The sequence below is a fragment of the Xenopus laevis genome, chromosome 1L (genome assembly GCF_017654675.1).
Source record: "Xenopus laevis strain J_2021 chromosome 1L, Xenopus_laevis_v10.1, whole genome shotgun sequence".
NCBI lineage: Eukaryota > Metazoa > Chordata > Amphibia > Anura > Pipidae > Xenopus > Xenopus laevis.
The window spans coordinates 73,067,440-73,089,604 of NC_054371.1; the positions used below are offsets into that span (position 1 = coordinate 73,067,440).

Consider the following 22,165-nt stretch of genomic DNA (forward strand, 5'->3'; position numbering starts at 1 on the left):
AGGAATTACTCAGAGCAGAACCTAAATAATTTATATTCTCTGACTTCCATCAAAAATAGATTGCATGGGTCCAGCTGTAATACCGGCAATCTTTGTCTTTTTCTTTCTTTTACAAACCAATATTAAAAAAAACACACATCATATTCTAAATCTGTATATGTGTAAATTTTCTCATACCCTGACAAGCTCTAGGTCATGTTACTTTATGTAAGGTTATAATGAATTTAATGCTTTGTTAAATTTGACATTTTGCCCTGCAGTCTTTCTATACATACAGTACATAGACACGTGCATATAATCACAGTGTCTTCAACTATTATATTTTGTTGATGCAAAGAAATAGGACAACTTTGCCTTTTTAACATATGAAATGAGAATAGTTATGCGATAGCTTTGGCAAAATGTGTCCCTTTCTAGTTATCCACAGTGACCAATCACCAGTTATCTTTTAATCTTCTATTACAATTAGCCTAATAAGCACAAACATTGCTTTGCTATGGGGTAGTGTGGTGGTCTTTGACTATATAAATACATTTCTCTGTGGGACTGTCCTCCCTTCAGTACTTTTGCTTCTCCCCAGATACTTCAACAACATTTATTAGTAGATTATAATGAGTAGTTTGAACCTGCATCACATTGTCTTTATAGGTGTACATCATAGTGTCTGATAATACAGTAAATGTGTTCTCAAGCCATGTTTTAGTTACAGGTGTGTTGGGGATTATTAAATCATATCTCCTCCAGTTTCTCTCTTATTGGAAACAAACAATTTTGTTTTGCTTGATTGTTGAAAAACAAGAATATACTTCCCTGGATTAACTGAAAGGTAAGGGGGTCTTCCAGCATAGTTTGTTTATCTTTGTTAATGTTGAATAATATCAGGGCGCAATCCGCCCTCTGAATTCGTATCCCAGAGATTTTTATACAAACTATGCTGGAAGACCCCCCTAACTTTCAGTTAATCCAGACCGCAAAATCCCTAATCCCGAAGAACTGGAAATCAGAAAAACCTCCGATTTATAGGGAATGGGTCAGAGCTGTGAAAGAAATAAGTATATTAGAAGAGCTAACACATTAATATCATAACACAAGTAAGAAATATTGGAGAACTTGGCTTCCTTGGCATAGATTTATGGAGGACATTTTAAAGACAGATTAAAAGGTAAATAAAAGGATGGATATAAGTTATTGCAGTATATATATTATATGCGTGGATATATGCTAGTGTAAGTTATTTCACCCTTGTATTTCCCCTTTTTTGTTTTGTACCCCTGTTGAAAAACTGAAAATAAAGACATTTAAAAAAAAATAATCTACTTGCCATGTTGGCTGTGGCATACCGTATATTCACTCACGTATATAAACCAAGCCACTCTTTAAGGCATTAATAGCATCTGCCATCACAACATCACCCAGCAGGACATTCCACAAGTTTCTAGTTTAGTCAAATGGCTCTGCAAAGTGGCAGATGCCACACAGATGAGGGTGAAACCTTTCCATCTAGCTGCCAGATGCACAAACTTGTTTTTTAAAGGGGTTGTTCATCTTTGAGTCAACTTTTAGTATGATGTAGAGAGTGATATTCTGAGAAAATTAGCTATTCATTTTAATTTTATATTGTTTGTGGTTTTTGAGTTATTTAGCTGTTTATTCAGCAGCTCTCCAGTTTGCAATGTCAGCAGTCTAGTTGCTAAGGTTCAAATTACCCAAGCAACCATGCATTGATTTGAATAAGAGACTGGAATATGAATAGGTGAGGGCCTGAATAGAGAGATGCAATAACAATACACGTGTTAGAGAGTTAAGAGCATTTGTTTTTTATGGTGGGCTCAGTGATGGGCTCAGATGAATGAAGTAAGCTTTATCAGAAAGGTCTATATAAATAAACCAGTAAACCCTCAAAGTATATCCAAGCTTGCACAATTGTGACTAAATAATTGCCAATAAACTGCTTTGGTAGCTTTTATTCTCCTTTAACTAGCATTTATAAAGCACCAACAGAAGAAGGGTGCATACATAAATCATACAGATATGCTGACAATTGCAGGAAGCAGCTAAGGCCCTGCTTATTAGAGCTTACAATCTAAAGTGTGAAACACCAAATTGCATGTGAACTGGCAGTGGTGCTTTTACAGACCATAATCATACAAACAGAACAGATTCTGTCTGCTGTGACCCAGAAGACATGGGTTGACACTTCATAACCCCCTTCATTCAAACACAAGGGCTGCATTTTCTAGACGTTTAACAGAAAGTTTAGTTATTGTGACAAAAGCAATTAGTGCCCCTGCTGCTACACACTCCAGTGAGAGCATCAGGAACAGTATGTGCAACTGTAGCTATAACCATCAGCTCAACCATCATCCTGCACAAAGTAAGAAGGCATACATATTTTATTATGTCTTATACAGTATATATAAGCACTCCCTTACTTATATGTCTCCCTTACTTATATGTATAACCATTCAACCATGTTTGTGTAAATAATAATTTATAACATGCTCCCTACCCCATGCTGTACAGGTGCTGTAATAAAAGATGAAAAGTTTGTCCTATTATCTCAATTCAACCAATCATATATTTGCTTTAAAGCCAGTAAATGCTATCTGCTGACAGGTTTCTGGGCGCTACTAGACCAGTTTCATTACATTGAACTCTAAGCATTTGGAGATGTTGGTTATAATCCAATGGAAAGCCTAAAATAGCTGTAAATGAAAATGAAACGTTTGCGTATATAAACGGTGACTGTGATGTCATCAGTTATAAATGGTGAATGGTGATGCCATTTTTGTCACATGACTCACTAAAACGTGTGTATTATAATAAAGTACCCCTTGTTGGAAAATATGAGGATATTAGAATTAACCTTGGAGTTCCATGAGCCTTCGGCCTCGTGCTTTTATCTGGTCATGGAACTCCTCAGTGACTTATAATATTCTTATATTTTACAATAGGGGTACTTTATTCACTATATATATATATCTGCTTACAACTGGACCGTGATCTGACTTGTTTTTATAAATTCACCAGCACTCATACACTGTATACAGGTATGGGGTCTGTTATCCGTAATAAGGATCCCTGTGCCTTAAGTCTGCTAAAAAATTATTTAAATGTTACATAAACCTAACAGAATATCTTATTATATCCAGGGTCAGACTGGTGGGTGCAGGGCCCACTGGGGATGCCGCCATGGGGTCCCCGCACCCCCACATCCCCCTACATGGGCCTGAGGGGGCACTGGCTTTCCTGTACTTTCTGGATAATGGGTTTCTGGATAACGGATGCCGTACCAGATCTACTAGATGATTTCTTTTAATAGGTGTGCTTTGTCCCTGTAATGTCTCTGTATTCAATCTGTTATCTATCTCCTCCCTTCTACTACAGCTCTACATATTTATACTGTAGGTCAGGGATAAAATCTCAGCATTGCCTTGTCCCAGTGGTCATATAATAACAATATTTTGCCCCAAACCTTCCCATTTATGAAACAATCCACATGAACAACCCACAGAGTGGCCTTGTATTATTTTCTGGTCTGCTATCATTATAGCAAATATACTGTATAGTACATGCTAGGCAGCTGCCCAAGGGATTCCCTTCCCATTGCTCAAGTGTAAAGAACTGAACAAAGGTGCTCAGTGTGTGCCAAGTATAGACCTAATGGTAAATGAGACGCATGGCTTCATTATGAGATGTACAAAGTGCAATTAGGCAGACGGGCCGCTTCAGCCACTGATCACAGGAGGAGGGCAATGCTTGATAACCAAAGGATCAAAAACAAGATTCAGATGAATAATATTTGAATAGATTAAAGCATCCCCGTATTCATCTTTGTCTGCAGCGACTGAACTCATTTTCCAGCATGACCCATTTAAAGAATGCCTGTCCCCTGAGCTATTACCAGTTTAAAGATTCGTGCAGCAGCAGCCTATCTGGTCACAGCAGTGTGAGTGCTCAGGGCCTTGAGCTGAAGTCACATATCCTATGAATAGAGACTAATTACAGTACAAAGGCAATCAGTAATAGCACACACACACATAATACCTGCAGGACTGATCTATGCATGCTGTGAATGTGTGCCCTGTTATACACTAAACGGCCAGTGCCATACTGAGTTTGTTTACTGAGAAGAAAACACAAGTAAGAAGTACTAGAATGGCAAGGTTTTCATCCTTTGGGGACTAAGAAGCAATACACTGTGGGATATATTAATCAAAGCAAAAATGGGCTAGACTATGGGGTAGACTGCTTCCCCCCTAATTGGTAATTCTGAGCCTTCCCCACAGCTGTGCCCTCTTCCCAAAGGAACCTGCAGAGCCGCTGGCTTATTGGATTTAGCAGGAGCAGTGTGCAAATGGGAGCTCCTGTGCCCTCGTGTTGGCACAAAAGCAGGTGTAGGGAGACTGAAGTTGTGTGCTGGAGACAGGCCCGCACTGGCAATCTGTGGGTTCTGGCAAATTCCAGAGGGGCTGCTCTGAGGTGCCATAGAAAGTCACACCTTAGTGGGCAGGTGGGGGGCTGTTTGGGCCTCTTTGTGGGTTGTTTGGGCCTCTGTGTACCTGAAATGGCAGGGCCTATTTTAATTCTCAGTCCAGACCTGGCTGGAGATACCAATAGGTAGGTAAGGGCATCAGCTTCTTATGGTGCCCCTAAAGGTTGCAATCTATTACTTCTTCTCAATGACCCTTATTGCACTGAAATATACAACATAGTGTCATGGGCAGCAAAACTTCAGTTCAATAGCCATGCAGAATGATAGAAGCATGCCATTTATGTGAATAGTAGGAGGGAAAAGTACAGTCAAAGGGATTCCAGATTTTTTGGAATTTGTCACATAAATAGAATTGCACTATTATAAATGTAAATTAATACAGGTATGGGATCCTGTATCCAGAAACCCAATGTCCATAAAAGCTAAAGATGATGGGAAGCATGTCTCACATAGAGTCCATTTTAAGCAAATATGTTTTCAAAAAAAAAAAAAAAGTATATTTATAAAATAATAAAAGAGTACATTGTTCTTGGTCCCAATGAAGGTATAATCAATACTATTGAGTCTATTTAATGATTTTTAGTATGGTGATCCAAATGATTAAATAGCTTGGATTACCTGAGCATTCTGGGTAACAGGACCCATGCCTGTACTTCAATCTATTTTGATTCCCCCAATTATTTGGAATTAGGAATGACAATATGATGTACTGTTGCCCTGTAATGGTAAAATGTGTGTGTTTGCTTCAGTAACACTACTATAGTTTATATAACATGGTGCTGTATAGACATGGGGGCGGCCATCCAAGCACAAGATACACAGTCGATAACAGATAATTTATGAAGAATCCATTGTATACTACAGAGCTTATCTTATATCTGCAGTGGATCAGGTGCCTTTCTCCCTTTTCAGCTTTGAATGGCTGCCCCCATGGCTACACAGCAGCTTGTTTTTATAAACTATAGTAGTCTTTCTGAAACAAACACATCACTTTTACCAGTCTAGATTCCAGGCTTGGTAACTCATGATATGATTTTACTACTGCTCAGTATGTACAATAGCATTGTAATGTTTGAGGGAAAAGAATAAATGTATTTTTTCATTTATATAAAGGGGTGGTTCATCTTTAAATTAACTTTTGTTGTTTTATAGAATGGATAATACTAAGCAACTTTTGAATTGGTCTTCATTATAAATATTTGATAGTTTATGAATGATTTGCCTTCTTCTTCTGAATCTTTCCAGCTTTCAAATGGGGGTCACTGACCCCATCTAAAATAAATGCTCTCTAAGGCTTCACATTTATGTTTATTGCTACTTTTTATTACTCATCTTTCTATCCAAGTCCTTGCCTTGTTTTTTTATCACATGTAGCTACGATTCTTTTCATCCGGGAAATACAATTGCTGTCTGGTTGCTAGGGTTACTCCCAATTAGCAAACTGCAAGGTTTAAAAAAATCAAATGAAAATGGAAAAAAAATCATAATTACCCTTTGCCCATGAAACACCTTTGTAGCCCCATAACCATTACCATTTCATATATGCCACAGAGTTTTCTGCTAAAAATCAGTTTATACAGCTTTATAAGTAGGCCCCTAGGTGTGGCTGACCTGTTATAAATTAGGCTATAGTGCCCTCTTGTGGTTGTATAGATGCATTACATTTTTCTGTACATTTATTCAGAGGAAATGTGGTTTCTAAGCAGGCATTAATTCCAGGGCTTCCTTGCATCTGCGCACACTGTACTTTTCTACCTTGCAAAAGTGCAGGCTTAATACAGAACTGTAATACTGAACATGTATAGGGCAAGTATATGCAAAAGGCTTTCAGTATCAAGTAATGCTCTAAGTGGTGCAAGGTTAGCCCATAGAACAGGTCTAAAAATGTACATAGTAGGCATACCTCCCAACTGTCTCGTTTACTGCGGGACAGTCCCGATTTTGGCAGCTCAACTGCTTGTTGCAGACCTTGAGCTGATGATGTCCATTCTTTTATCGATGAAACAAATAAAGGCGATTCTTTTAACTGAAAACGGAAGCGATCATTTGGCCCTGGAACATTTTGATTTGCAGTGAATGATTGTCCCCTTGGCGACGGACTCAGGGCAGCAGCACCCGGGTCACAATATTGAAAGGGTAAGATCATCCTTGTGTATTCATATGTAAGAATAAAGGCTGTTGAAGCTGGTGGCACAGGCAGATTCACCTGTGATAACAATAAAAGTAGGGTTCAGGGCACATTGCACCCGAACCACCACACTTAAATGGTGAGCAACCTTCGGCCAAATCAAGTATTATAACAAACAGGATTGGGCGATACGGACCCTAACATTGAAAGTATCTATAAGGGTGGGGGGTCATATACATACTGTATATAAGTAAAAGTCAGCTCAACTGTTTGTTACTGATTGCTACTGAAATGTCCAGACTTTCTCTCCTACACTGAACAGCCAGAAAAAGGTACAACGTTTCTAAAACTTAATTGGCTTTTGGCAGAGAGCCCAGAATACGTGGCATGTGCACTTAGATTATAGAGATACTGACACCAGAAAATAAACTTTTCAATATGTATCATAACATTATCTTTGAATGCTATTTATAATTTTGCCATAAAAGTATTTGCCTGATGCTTTTACATGACCTTTCTTACGACCACATTCCTCTATGAGGGGGCTGCCATATTTGTGCAGCAGTAATCCGTTAGCATTAGAATCTCTAAGTGACAGGTTAAGAAGGTTGGCAAAACAGTTAGGTTTAGGAACTTCAAGTAACAATTACTTACAAAAGCAGAACTATCAGCGATAAACCATCAACATGACCTATAGGTAACTTTTCATGTAGATTAATATTTTGAAATAACATTTTTAGTGTCAGTATCACTTTAATATCAGTGCTAAAATTAGGGAACGCTGATGGTCATTGTCAGAGAGAATTAAAAGCATGCGACTGCAATATTTGTTATATTTGTTATATTTGCTTGAATGCATACCATGGGGATTTAAGAGGATCATGTGCACAATACCCAGTCAAACTAAACTATCCCCCATATGCAATAAAATGCACTGTTTGCCCAAGAGCAGTAACCCATAGCAACCAATAGGATCTTTGCTTTTAAACAGGTGACCAGGAGATACTACCTTTGGTTGCTATGGGTTACTGAACCTGGGCAAACTTAGTGCATTTTATTACATAACCCCCTATGTCTTTTTAGCCCTTATGCAAATATAAACTATATACTGTATATATATATATATATATATATATATATATATATATATATATATATATATATATATATATATATAAAAGATACATTTAGAGAAGCCGATGAACAAGGTCTGCATGATTAGGAATAATAGTAGGCCAGGACTTGAATTGCTAATACCTGGACAAACCTCTAGATGTCAGCAGAGTAATAATATCATTGCTACCAGCATGAGTCACGTGCATGGCTGCAGCACAACAGGCACTGTCTTGCATATCAGTGATTTCCCCTTGATGTTTAACAACTTCCCTTTGAAGAAGTGTTGAAAAAAGTAAAATAGGATATCGTTGCTTTTTTTGTAAAAGGGGGATTCTGTTGCGAGTCAGATGCTTCAATAAATCTAACATGATCCAATCCAGTTTGTGCGTTGCTTCCCCATGACCCGACATCCATGCAAACCCCCCTCAACAGCAATTACATATTTACTTATATCTTTCAAACCATGGGAATTTGAAGGAAATGCCTATTGGAAAGTTGCTCACCATTACATTTCTTTCATAAGGATCAAAAATAGTATTTTTGGGTTTACATCCCCTTTGATTTTTTCATAATTACCTTCACCTGCTTGCCAGCCTGCAGAGGAAGAACAGGGGGATACAATTTCAAATACAGTTAAGGTCAAGTACCACCGATTTGGACTTGGGACATTTTCCCCATTGCTGGGAATGCCCAGTGAATCATAAGGTTGCAGCCTCCCCTCTGTACTGTATCTGTTCCATGTGTGCCTGCCCATCAGCAGAGGAATTATTGAGAATGTGCAGTGCTGCTATAGAATTCCCCTGTAAATTCTTGTGTCCTTCATGTTTAGCAATGTGAATGCTTGTTTTATTGTAGTCATTTCCAATTCCACTTTTTAACACTGCTACTGCTCTTCAGTGTATTTAGCATGTGCAATGGGCACATACCTGACTTTTTTCAATTACTTTACATTATTTATTTTTTTACCATTTTACCAGTCTAAGTTTAAAGGGATACTGTCATGAGAAAATGTTGTTTTTCAAAATGAATCCGTTAATAGTGCTGCTCCAGCAGAATTCTGCACTGAAATCTGTTTCTCAAAAGAGCAAACAGATTTTTTTATATTCAATTTTGAAATCTGACATGGGGCTAGTCATATTGTCAATTTCCCAGCTGCCCCAAGTCATGTGACTTGTGCTCTGATAAACTTCAATCACTCTTTACTGCTGTACTGCAAGTAGGAGTGATATCTCCCCCTCCCTTTTCCCCCCAGCAGCCAAACGAAACAAAAGAACAATGGGAATGAAACCAGATAAGAGCTCCCTAACACAAGATAACAGCTGCCTGATAGATCCAAGAACAACACTCAATAGTAAAAACCCATGTCCCACTGAGACACATTCAGTTACATTGAGAAGGAAAAACAGCAGCCTGCCAGAAAGCATTTCTCTCCTAAAGTGCAGGCACAAGTCACATGACCAGGGGCAGCTGGGAAATTGACAAAATGTCTAGCCCCATGTCAGATTTCAAAATCGAATATAAAAAAAATCTGTTTGCTCTTTTGAGAAATGGATTTCAGAATTCTGCTGGAGTAGCACTATTAACTGATGCGTTTTGAAAAAAACATGTTGAATGTTTGTGTCTCTGGTGTTTGAGTCTGGCAGCTCAGTAATTCAGGTGCAGACTCTAAACTGTTACAATTTTGTAACATTGAGTTGATACATTTCTCAGCAGCATCTCTGGAGTATTAGCAACTATTGTATCAAGTCTAACAGCTGCCTGTAATGAAACCCAGAGATTCTGCTCAGCAGGGACAAAGATAAGAAATGTATCAACTAAATGTATTAATTTAGAACAGTTTACAGGGTCGGTGACCCCCTTCCCAGAGCTGTTTTTGAAGGTGAAAAATTACACTTTACACACCAATATTAGAAAAACGGTGACACATGGAAAAAAGTAATTGGAAAATTGAAAGTCGTTATTTCTGATGATCTATCTGAAAACAACTAGTTGTTTGAAGGTGAACAACCCATTTAAGGAAAGCAAGACCCATATGATCAGGGGCTATTCAGTTCTTTTTGCTGCCTATGACCCAGTGCTTACCTCCACTCCGGTGCTGGGGTCTTCCTTGTTATTATGAAGAGCTTATATTGTACTTTGTACAATATAAGAGACACTTTTCTGCTGTAAAAAATTTATTTGCCAGCCCCTGGAATATTTTGCCTAAAGGCAGTTTTACCTAGCCTCATGGTAAAAGCACCCCTGCCCATGATTTAACATAGTGTACTGGGAAATGTTCATCATCATCATCATTTATTTATATAACGCCGAAAAGATACGCAGTGCTTTAATAAAGGAGCATAGAATTCCAAAATAGCAGATCCTAAAGTGAAAGGTTTGAGTCACAGGGGTTCACATCTTCTGCCTAATTCCATGTTGTGTGAATGAGTTCAGTTACCATAATTCATGTCTTCAGACATCGACCACATTGTGTTCTCTGCCTACAAATGACCCTCTCTAATATTCCAGAATGCAGTAAATGTAGCCAGAGTATTAATCTGAAGTGTTCCCTGATTGGATCCAGATTGCTTTATCTTTGTTATCTTTTCACATTCCTACGCCTCGCCCACGAGCTGCTGGGAGCCGTGCTGCACAATGTGCTGATTTAGTCGCTATGTGGAGAAATGGCTGGTAACCCAATGCAGGGGCAGTAAGCAAAAATACATGTATCAACACAAAGAAAATCTGTATATTGTTAGTTGTCATTTTTATTGCATACAAATCCATTTCACTTGCTTTAGTTCATCACAGGCTGTTTATTTGATGGTTTGTGCCAGTTGTGATATCTGCCGGCACCCACAATTTGTTCCTGATCAAAGCCCAACCCAGATTTATTGCATTTAGGTAATGCATATGCAAGGCAACATCTGGGGTTAACACAAAGGCTCTATAAAAAGAAAATAAGCACATAATACACTGCTTAGTGAAAATATTGCAGAATTTTTGAAATGTGCGAGTGTCAGGCCAGGTATCCATGAGCATTTTCTCATTCAGTTGCTGTGTTGGGCATTCTAGTCCACCCGGGCCCTGATCACGGCCACAAAAAGAATAAAGTATCGTGGGGGGAGGTGGATGCAGATGGGACTGGGTGAACAAAGGGGGGGAGTTGTGGCTGGGGCGGGAGACCCAGGGGGGCGGTGTGCAGACCCCTGAGGAGGCAGCCCTGGTGTGCCCCAGACCCCCCAGTTGACGCTGTCCTAGCATGTCTAACCACATGGCACTAAGGGGCAGATTTATCAGGGGTCGAATTGAAAATTCAAATTCGAAATTTCAAGTTTTTTTATGGTCTAAACTGTCAAATTTGACTAAGGAGTTATTCAAATTTGATTCGAGTTTTTCAAAAAATTCGAATTCGATTTTCGAGATTTATCATACTTTGGCCCTTTAAGAACTCAAATTCGCCCATTGCCACCTAAAACCTGCTGAATTGCTGTTCAAGTCAATGGGAGATGTCCAAGGATCAATTTGGATTTATGTGCAGCCTTCCTGACATTCGAGTTTTTTTCGGAGAAAAAACTCGAATTGAGTTTTTTAAATTCAAATCGAATTAGATTATAGTTTGCGGGTAGATCCTATTCACCAGAGTTCAAATATATTTGATTTTTATAATAAATTTCGATTGGTCGAATTTCGAGTTCATGGGAGTTTATGGGAGAACTCACATGAATTCGAAATTCGACCCTTGATAAATGTGCCTCCAGATGTGTTACCCAATAGGGACAGTTAATGGCTCTGAATCCATGTATAGACATATAGGAATGATTTTGTTTCTTTATCCATGTGGATGCAAACAGCAGGGATAAATGAGACCAAATAAGTTGTGGTTGAATGGGTGAACTTTATGTTCACTGTATAAAAAACTGTGGTGACTTGGGCCCTATGGTTTTATTTATTTAAAATGGTGAAAAGAAATTTCAAACTAAATTCTCCACAAATCATTCCAAATGTCTGTACAAGAATACATATTTTGGGGTATTTTACCATTAATAATTTAATGGTAATCCCTCAAGTGGCTCTTGAGGCTCTGTTATGAGTGCAAGTGCAAAAATATGTGCAAAAGAATCTATATGGTCTTCTATACTTGTATCTTAGTCTGTAAATAAATTCTTTGGGGTATATTTATCAAAGAGTGACGTTAGAGATTGCCCAGTTCAATAGAGTGAAATCCGCCTCTTTCCATCCATTTCTATGGCATTTTTAAAGGCGTATTTATCAAAGGATGAACTTTCATTTTCACCCATTGATAAGACTATGAAGATTTTCTTCCATCCAGGTCATGGTATATCTAGTATAGGTAAATCTAAAAACAACTGGACTTGCTGAAGACGTTTCACTACTCATCCGAGCAGCTTCTTCAGTTCAACTGACTGGTGTGCGAAGTTCTCGGCATATAACAAGAAACAATGGTATAATATGATGTCAATTCATTGTTCACTTGTATACCTACTACAGAGGCAATTGAGACTGTAAGAAATCGATTGCAACAAGATAACACCCTCAGCAGCAGAACGAAGCTCAGTCCCAACCAAGTATGTTTGTTGCTAGATTTGTGCCTTATCACCACATACCTCAAGTACAAGAACCTCTTTTATAGACAGAAACATAGCTGTGCAATGGGTTCTCCAGTCTCTCCCATTGTAGCAAATTTGTACATGGAGGAAGTGGAAAAGAGGGCCTTACTTACTTTCCAGGGAACTACACCAAGTCACTGGTTCAGGTATGTGGATGACACTTGGGTTAAAATCAGATCCAATGAAGTGGCGGTCTTTATAGAACACATTAACTCAGTGGACAATAACATCAGGTTCACAAGGGAACATGTCCACGAGAACAAACTTGCCTTTTTGGACGGTTTGATATGTATCCAAGAGGGGGGCAACTTGAAGATTGAAGTATACAGGAAACCCACTCGTACGGATCAATATCTGTATGATTCCCACCATCCGCTGGAACACAAACTGGGTGTCATTAGAACTCTGCACCACAGGGCGGAAGTTGTGGCAACTGATTCAGAGTCCAAAGACAAAGAGCAAAAACATCTTAGAGGAGCTTTGAAAGCATGTGGCTACCCAGACTGGGCCTTTGTCAAAACAGCAGCAACCAAGCCCAACAGGAACACCAATAGAAATAACCGCCCGGAGACACATAGTAGGCAAAACATAGTCATCCCATATGTAGCTGGAGTGTCAGAGAAACTCAGGAGGATTTTCAACAAACACCACATCCCTGTGTTTTTAAAACCAAGCAACACAAAAAAACACAAAAAACTGGTACACCCAAAGGAACCTACACCAAAAGAAAAACAGAGCAATGTGGTATACGGAGTCCAGTGTAGCGAGGATTGCACAGATTTATACATTGGGGAGACAAAACATCTGCTCTCCAAGCGAATGGCTCCGCATAGGAGGGCGAACTCTACAGGGCAAGACTCAGCTCTCTTTCTACACCTAAAAGACAAGGGAAAACCTTTGAAGATACCAAGGTCCAAATCTTGGATAAAGAAGACCGCTAGTTAGAACGAGGCGTGAAATAGGCGATTCATGTCAAGGTGGAGAAACCATCCCTGAACAGAGGCGGGGGCCTTCGACACCACCTGTCTGCTACATACAATGCTGTTCTAACATCTGTACGCCGGCCGTTTCAGAACACTTTACACATCCATTCATGCAACTCTCACAAGTAACACCTCTTTCTAGGAGTTGCATGACACATTGGATAATCCTATCACAGTAACTAAACAGAATCAACACCTCTGTGAATTTCTTCAGATGTCACCTCTTTGAAGAGTTACAATGTGCGATTGTGATTGGATTAGTGGAAGAGTTTATATGACGAGAATTTTCCCACACCAGTCAGTTGAACTGAAGAAGCTTCATTGATTACTCCGCAAGTCCAGTTGTTTTCAGACTTAGCTATACTAGATACACCCATTGATAAATACTCTTTTTCAAATCCCATAGAAATGAATGGAGAGTGCCGGAATTTCACTCTAGTGGATTGTCATGATCTCAGACTTCTATGTTAAATATACCCCTTTGTGTAGGACAAATCCACCAAACCACTTGAGGTGGTTACATTTACAATTGTATGGGTAGGATGCAAAGTGTAAAAAAAAAAAAACAGGGGCAAACCACCATATACAATGCTCAACCACGAGACACAGGTTTGGAGCACAAGAACCTGCACTACATGTATAAACACATCACTGCAATTTTGTGCTCCCCTTTGTTATCTTGCACTTGTGTCCAGGACATTTATATTTGTCCACTTTTGTGAATAAGGTGCAAAGTACATGGTGAATGGAGACAATGGAGCCCTAGAGATGATGCAACTCCTAAGGCTTGTTTGCTGGTTATACCTAGACATGTAACTGACCCCTTTATTGTAATTGTAAATTGTAATTGTAAATTCAATCTTACTTTAAAGGTTCCGATTTTAAATAAAATGTGTAACAAAAAATGTAGTCTAAAAACAACTGGACTTGCTGGCACATAATTAAAAACTTATTTGGTAATGTTGGTGCTAATTGCACAAGTGCAGTTGACAATAGCAACTTACTTTGTTACAGGTCACATAACTCCGAGGTGACTACTAATATCTTTATAAATGTAACTAGGGGGTACATTATGCATTGTAAGCTACAGTTTTTGTACTCAGTACCTTTGTTCTATGTACAGTATGTGGGGTGTTTTATTGGCTTTGCTCTGTTTGCTGCAAACGTTGTCTACTATATATTATAGAAGGAAAGTGAAGATTTGATTGGTTCTTAGGGTCACCCCATAATTTAGTGCCTATGTTTATAAGTCAGCTCCTTTATTTTCCTTTTATTTACTTTCAGTAGACTGTAATCAGGGGCTATCCTGTCTGGCCCCTGACTGTAAAGCACTGTATCTTATGTGAAGCCTCCCTGATGTTGCTGAACTACTACTCCCAAATCCTTTTGTGGTCAATATAAGATGATAATTGTAGTTCTGTGAGATCGGGGGAGGGCGATATTACCAAATAGGTTATTAAAACATAGTAATGTGTGTTCTTCACTTACTTCCATGTATACAGTGGGAGAGGACATGTTGCCTGACATTCCAAAGGTCCAATTACAGAAATAACTGGACCACTAAACACTAAACTAAATTTGACATGCTAGAAGTACAGGCAATAATGGAGTTCTGATTCTTATGTAGAAATTAAAATTAGGTTCATATTTACATAAAAATAACTTGCCTTCATTTTTGTAATGGTATCTGCTTAGAGTGAATGTCACTTGATCAGTTATGTGTGGTACTATGGAATAATAAAAGCTACATGAAAGCAGGGCTTATGTTTGCGTGACCAGGCATTTCACACATTAAGAAAGGGCCCATTACACATTGCATGCAGAAACCATAACAATGCTGGGATGTAGCACAGTACCCTAGGGAGATTATGTAGCGCTTCAGTGACCTGGCAAGATTTTATGTCTCTATAATGTGGATGATTTTGCAACTACTATTTATTTTTCTTCTTATGTATTTACTAAATAATCCTTTAGTGAAAAAACTTGCTATAAAATAAATATGGATGGTATGATAAGTTCTTTAGTATACAATGGGATTCTACAGAACGTATCTTTTATCTACTGTGTGTCTTGTGACTTGAATAGCCCCCATGGCTACACAGCAGCTAGTACAGGTGTGTGATTGGTTATACGGAAACCCGTTATCCAGAAGCTCCGAATTCCAGAATGGCTGTCTCCCATAGACTCCATATTATCCAAATAATCCAATTTTTTAAAAAAGATTTCCGTTTTCTCTGTAATAATAAAACAGTACCTTGTACTTGATCTCAACTAAGATACAAGTAACCCTTATTGGAAGCAAAACCAGCCTATTGGGTTTATTTAATTATTAAATAATTTTCTAGTAGAATTTAGGTATGAAGATCCAAATTACCGAAAGATCCATTATCTGGAAAACCCCAGGTCCCGAGCATTCTGGATAACAGGTCCTATTCCTACTATAAGCTATAGCAGTCTTTCTGAAGCAAACACAAGTTGTACCAGTGCAGAGCAATAGTACATTATATTGTCATTCCTTTAAAATACTGTTTTTTTAAATTTGTCAATAAGATATTTAATCAATAAGGTATTTCAGATATTGAAATCCAGAGAAATGCCAGATCCAGGGTCCTTAAATTTAGGGCAAAAAATGATGATAAAGTATATAGCGATGCCCAGACTGTAGCACTAATGTTAACTGCAATGAATATCTAAATCTATTTGATGCACACATTAGTGCAATACTATTGAATTTATGGGCAGCTGCCTTTGAGGCAGTGGCGTAACTATAGAGGAAGCTTCCTCTATAGCTTATTAAAAAAAAACCCTCCTCCCCAGCTGCTCTCTTACCTGCGGTGAGCAAAGGGGATGCAAGTTGGGCGGGAGTGGGCAGAGTCATGGTGGGGAGTGGGAGGGGTGGAGGTGGGATGTGGGTGGAGGCGGGATGGGAAGTGGGTGGGAGGATGGGGATCAGAGTGCGCCAGGCCCCTCTGAATATTTTTTTGCAAGGGGGGTCTGGCACACTCTAGTTACGCCACTGCTTAGAGGCTGGATGGTGTTAGTGGCATGACCTGGCTGCAATGGAGTTGCTGTGTGTGTGTGTGCAACACTTGTAGCAATGCCAGAAATTAATCAGTGTTTGGCACAAATGATTCCTTGTTTGAGAGTAAGAGAAAATGATAAAATCAATTGCTGCCTGCAAAGTCTGTTTTGTGTAGGGCAGAGCGAAAACGGAGTTAAAATGTAGTGAAGCCAATGAACACGTAATATACGTTATGCTGGTGCATTAAGCTTGTTTTGTGCAAGTATAAGTCATTCTGATCTCACTGGTGCTTAGCATACACAGCTGTATTGTTGTACACACAAGCCAAAGGAATAGAGTTGGCACATGCCAAGTCACACCAGGGGCACTTTAACCCCAAAGCAGATCACGACTGATGCTATAAACCTCTAATTCAGCAGCAAAATATCCAGGTTTCTGGATTCCAGATTTTCTCTGCGCTGAACAGCTAAAAAATGAAACAATGTTTCTAACTTAATTGGCTTTTGTCAGAGAGCCCAGAACAGCCACGAGGTTCACATAAGATACTTTGTAACAATTTTGAGATAAGCAAATAAGTAATTGTAACAATTTAGATAATTTTTAGATAGAAAAAACACAGAAATGTGTTCAACTTTGATAACCTGACAAATTTTGTAAAATAAACACGTACTATGTATGTACTATTCATCTTGCCTTCTGTGTTGTTGCTGCCTGGTTACTAGCCTATTTAGGCTCTAGCAAATAGATCACTGCAAAAATCAGTCGCTGGACAAAAACTGGGGTGAATTAACCATATTTTTCTCATGACATATACAGGTATACTGTACATTTAGAACTGGAAGAATCTGGTAGAGTTTTTTTTTAACCAGTTTAAATTCCCCTCTAATAGACTCTCATCTGTGAATCACGTATTCTAAAAAAAAGCCCATTTTACTATTTTACTTGGAATGTTTCATTTCTTTAAGTAGGAAATTATTTGTGAAATTGTTCTCAGTACAGAAGAAGAATTGCTTTCCTGAAGTGCGTTTAATCCTGAGGCTCACTGAAAGAACTGCATGCATATAGATGAATAATATTTTAAAATAACATTCTGCCCCCACAGCCCTTAGCTGCCCAGCCTTGTACACTCTGTGCTCCCTGATGTTTGAATTGCTGGGCAGAAATAGAAGAATAGAAATATGGATCAGAATACAGACTGTTCTTTAATTTTAATGAGTATTTAACTGTTGTCGTCATGTGCCAATAGATACATCTTGGCTATATTTTAAAGGAAAATAAAAGGTAAAGTCACTGGGGTGGCAAATATTAATCACCCTCCAGTGATTATAATCACTTAACTGGTAACCCGGGTTGGTGCTCCTGGTTGCTGAAAACAGCAGTGATCTGGGGTATTTTGAATGGGCAACGGGGAGTGAGCATATTCTTCTTTTGTTTACAGTCCGACTTTTCACTCTACTGTACATGTGCGCCTGATGCAAACATTATCTATGGCAGCGTTTCAGACTGCACAGGTATAAGCTCTATTTTATGATCCAAACGAGAATACAAAGGCCTTGGTACAGGTATGGGATCCATTATCCAGACACTCGCTATCCAGAAAGCTCGAGTTATGGAAAGGCCATCTCCCATAGACTCATTACTCCCGGAGGGGGCTTGGAAGGGAGGTAGGGCCCCTGTGTTGGATGACCTGCTGGGCCTCCTACCCACCGATCCAACTCTATGAAAGTGTAATTGGTTAGTGCTTAATGGTTAACTTGTCAGTTCTTCATTGGATCAGAGCCTAGATGTTGCTGCACGAAGACAAAACTGCTGCATGCAAAATGCAACAGGCTTCAGCTTCACCTCCCCCACTCCCATTCTGGACCTGATTATCACACAGGAGTGATGTGCAGGCTGGCCCAAATGTGCAGACTTGCTGGTTTGGCCTTTTTGATGTAAAGGCAAAAAAAGTAAAATCCCATTTTTATGAAAAAAAGAGCCTATCCCCAACATACTTAAATTAAAAAATGTGTACCGTTTTTTATAAGAAACCTGTGTGCAGTGAAATTCGCCCTTCATTTACTTGCTCTGACTGCTGTGGATAGGAAACTTCAGACGGTCCCTAACTGCTCTGCTGGGAAACCATCATACTTTTGAACAGCAGGGGGAACACCCCACCTTACTTTCCAGCCGTGCAGAACTCAAGCAGCTTTGTTTGTTTTTCTGTAGAGCAGTCAGTGACTGGGTAGAGATTGGTATTGGTTTTAATATTTGCATTTACATCCCCCTTTAATGTTTCCAACTCCAGCTGCAGGGACAAAGATCATGGAGCCAGATATAAACTGGGATTCTATTTGGAGGATTATTATGCTGCAGCCACTGGTTCTGAAGAGTTGGAAAAAGTTTAAGTTTGTATACAAAAACTATAAAATCCACATTAGATAACATGACAACACAGGACCCAGTGCAATCTGCATATTCTGTTTATAAATCAGTCTTGCTGTATTGGCTTCTGGCAGATATTATTTGACTTGTGCTGTTTTGATAATTAATGATGATCCCTAAGCAGCCCAGACCACACTGAGCATGTGCACAGTCTTGGTTTGGTGTCCCCCCTGTGGCCAACTTTGAAAGCATAAATCATTTGTTTTATTAGGCTTGTGGTGCAGTGAGTTTATGTTTACTATACAAAATACAGCATTTCTAGCATTATTAATTTTAGACTTTAGTTCTCTGTTAAGCCATTCAGCCCCTTCTTGCATACCTTCCCTGGCTCAATCCCATCTGCCGCTTTCATTTATAGACCCGCCTCCCCAGGACATCAGAGATGGGCAGATCAGGTGCTGGTATACTTAAGGTGGCACAGAAGGTTGGCTTGGGTCTGGGTTGGGAGTGGGCAAATTAGTGTAGGGCATGGATAGACTGTTGTCAACCCATGCGTCATTATTGTACATTGATACCCAACATCGTGTTATTGCCTGAAGGCACCTTAAAAGTTTTAATTAGGACATATGAGTAGTTTCTACCTAATTGCAGTATGCCTTAAACAGTACAACTGAACTAACCCCCAAAAGTTACAGTAAGTCAGAATGGGAGATAGATGAGTAATTAGTCTTGATGCTCTGTTGAGAGCAAGCTGCCTATCTGCCTTGGGAACTACTTCATGAACTATGTATTTAATATGAATTAAATACACACTGATTGAAATTGAGAATGTAATGTTTTCAACTTCATAAATACTGTATATGGTAAAAAAATGTATACATATATATATATATACAAAACAATAACATTTGTTTTCTTTTTTGAGGATATTGAAGTTGGATACATAGGGAAGTGATCCTGCATATGTATAATGGCACACATGGGGTTAAAGCCAATGTGTTTATTACCTGATGGTTGTGTTTATGCAATTGCTTGCTTGCCTGCTTTTCTGTTACTGTCAATGCAATCAAACAGGTGAATCATAGGGAAAGCAGAATGAATGCGTGTGTTTTAACAGCCATCTGCAGCCTGTGCTTTCTGACAGCTTTATGCAAGCTCCTGGGTGCTGCAAGCCGATCGCTACAGATGAGCTCGGGAATATTTGGAATGCTTTTCTGGTTCGCCTAGCCATGGCGTAGAATGATGCTTGCTAGGAGCAGGTGAAGCGGACATAGCTTTAAATTAGAACTGTAATAATGTAATTAAAGAGAAAGCAAAGGCAGAGGACAGAGGGAAGGAAGCAAGTCATGTGTTCAGTGCAAGGCAGTCCTAGCAGAAGACTCATTAAGTCAGACTGCACCATTTTCATCCTTACTCTGCGTTGAGGTGCTTGTGGAATTCAAAAGAGCTCAGCCACCCCCACTGCCTTCACTGAGGTGGCTTCTTCCTGGCTTTAGTCAGAGGACACAGGCTGTGCTGAAGGGTCCCACAAGACCTTTTTGGTAGGGCGACGAGTTAAAGGCTGGACTGTCAGCCGGTCTCAAGCTTTGCCTTTATTTATAGGCAGTACAAATCTGGAAGGATGCCAGCCTGTTTTTAATATTTTGCATATCTCTTTTTATATATTTTTGAATGACACCTGCTGTATGTCTGCACTTTAAGGGCACTGCTGTGCTCTCTTGAATTGCGGGTGCCTACGAAGACCTTCCATTTATCACTGCATTAGAGGATACAGTGGGAAGCCCTGGCTGCAAATCCTGGTTGGAAGAAGAAGCACACTATATATAGACTTATATATACATATATTGGATTTTTCTGGGCTAGGGTATAGGATCTGGTGGTTGTCTCCTCAAAATGGCTCATGCTGCTGCTTCTATTAAAAAAGTGCGGGACCTGGAGCTGTCTTCCATTGATGAGAAGGAGAAAGAGAAAGAGAGGGAAAGGAAGAGGCGTAAGATCTCTAGGGAACGTATGGATCGTAAGCGCAAGGTATGATGATAGCCCCTGTTATGTCCACCATGATACCATGTCAAGTCAACCCTGCCTTTCCATTCCCTTCTGCCACCTCACATGTAAGGCAAGGGGTTAAATCATACCTTCCAATACCTTTCAGAAAAAAAAGAGAAATTAAAAATGATTATATTCACTGTACTTACAATGACATAATATTTAAAGCCGTCACTGGCAAGCTGTCATGCCTTACTTCCTCCTATTGCTTCTGTACCGAGAATTCAGTGGGGCATGAAAAGTCTGCATCTTTCTAGAGACCCCACCTTGTGCTAGCTCAGTGATATCAGCTGGCCATCATGCGATTGCAGAACAGCTGTGGATATAGCACACTCCCGCTTTCTGTACTACATGCATTTATTCCTTTCATTACAGCCCTTTATTCTGAGCAAATTCTGACCATAAATATCCTTGAGGCTTTTTGCTGCATTCTGTAAGGGCTTTCTGGTTGGAGTGCTGTGATTAGCAGGAATGCAGAAAAACACTGCATCTCTTAAACCAACATCATAATGCCTGTGTCTTAACCTTACACTGTAGTGGACATGAGCAATGTGGAGCATATGAAATGATGTGCCTTCCCTTAGACCTGAGTGACGTGGAGTTGCAGAGCAAAATATCAGATGTTGGGATTTGGGTTCAGCTGCCTATGCATATTGCTCTGATGCTAGTATGAATGATACATCAACATTCAATTATTGATGGTGTTTCCTCTGCAACAGCAAACACAGTTAATCCTGGAACTTTATCATTTTATGTACATCTGGCAGATGTTCTAAGTTGACTGCTTTTAATTACAGTATATACAGGGTTTTATTTTATTCTATTGGAAGAAATACGCTTTTGTGATGTTGTCCCATTTTGCTTGAGTAAATTCCAAAGCAATGAATTAATTGCAGTCAAAGCACTGAATATTTTGTACATTAAAATGCAACATAATGTCAGCAAACACTATTGTATTTTCATCCAATGATTATTCTTTGTAACAGTGATAAAAGTGGTTTCATAATAGAATGAATACATCCAAATGTGCCCTAAATATGTCACTGGTTTTCTTATATGCGTCAGATGAAGATATTCGTAAACACAGATATTAATTCAGTTTGAATTATCCTAGAGAATATGCCTCTGAGTAAATTAAAGTGCAGGAACAACGATCTTGTGACCTGGAAAAATGTAAAAGCAAATACAGGTATGGGACCTGTTATCCAGAATGCTCGGGAACTGGGGTTTTCCGGATAACGGATCTTTCCGTAATTTGGGTCTTCATGCCTTAAGTCTACTAGAAATTAATTTAAACAATAAATAAACCCAATAGGCTGGTTTTGCTTCCAATAATGATTAATTATATCTTAGTTGGGATCAAGTACAAGCTACAGTTTTATTAATAGCGAAAAAGGAAAT

The 22,165-nt window shown here is 39.2% G+C and overlaps 1 protein-coding gene across 39 annotated transcripts in view; it reads left to right on the forward strand.

Moving 5' to 3' along the window:
• Nucleotides 1–22,165, forward strand: part of LOC108710308 (ankyrin-2) — a 292,137-nt gene that overhangs the window by 140,874 nt on the left and 129,098 nt on the right. For 20 of the 39 annotated variants that reach the window (XM_041590195.1, XM_041590242.1, XM_041590197.1 and 17 more), the window contains exon 1: nt 20,143–20,746. The exons of 11 other annotated variants lie outside the window; for them this stretch is intronic. In XM_041590195.1, coding sequence (XP_041446129.1) covers nt 20,612–20,746 — 135 coding nt within the window. In that variant the 5' untranslated portion in view covers nt 20,143–20,611. Of the gene's footprint in view, nt 1–20,139; nt 20,747–22,165 lie in introns of those variants that run through there. 8 more of the 39 variants (XM_041590333.1, XM_041590346.1, XM_041590339.1 and 5 more) reach the window with 3 other exon arrangements.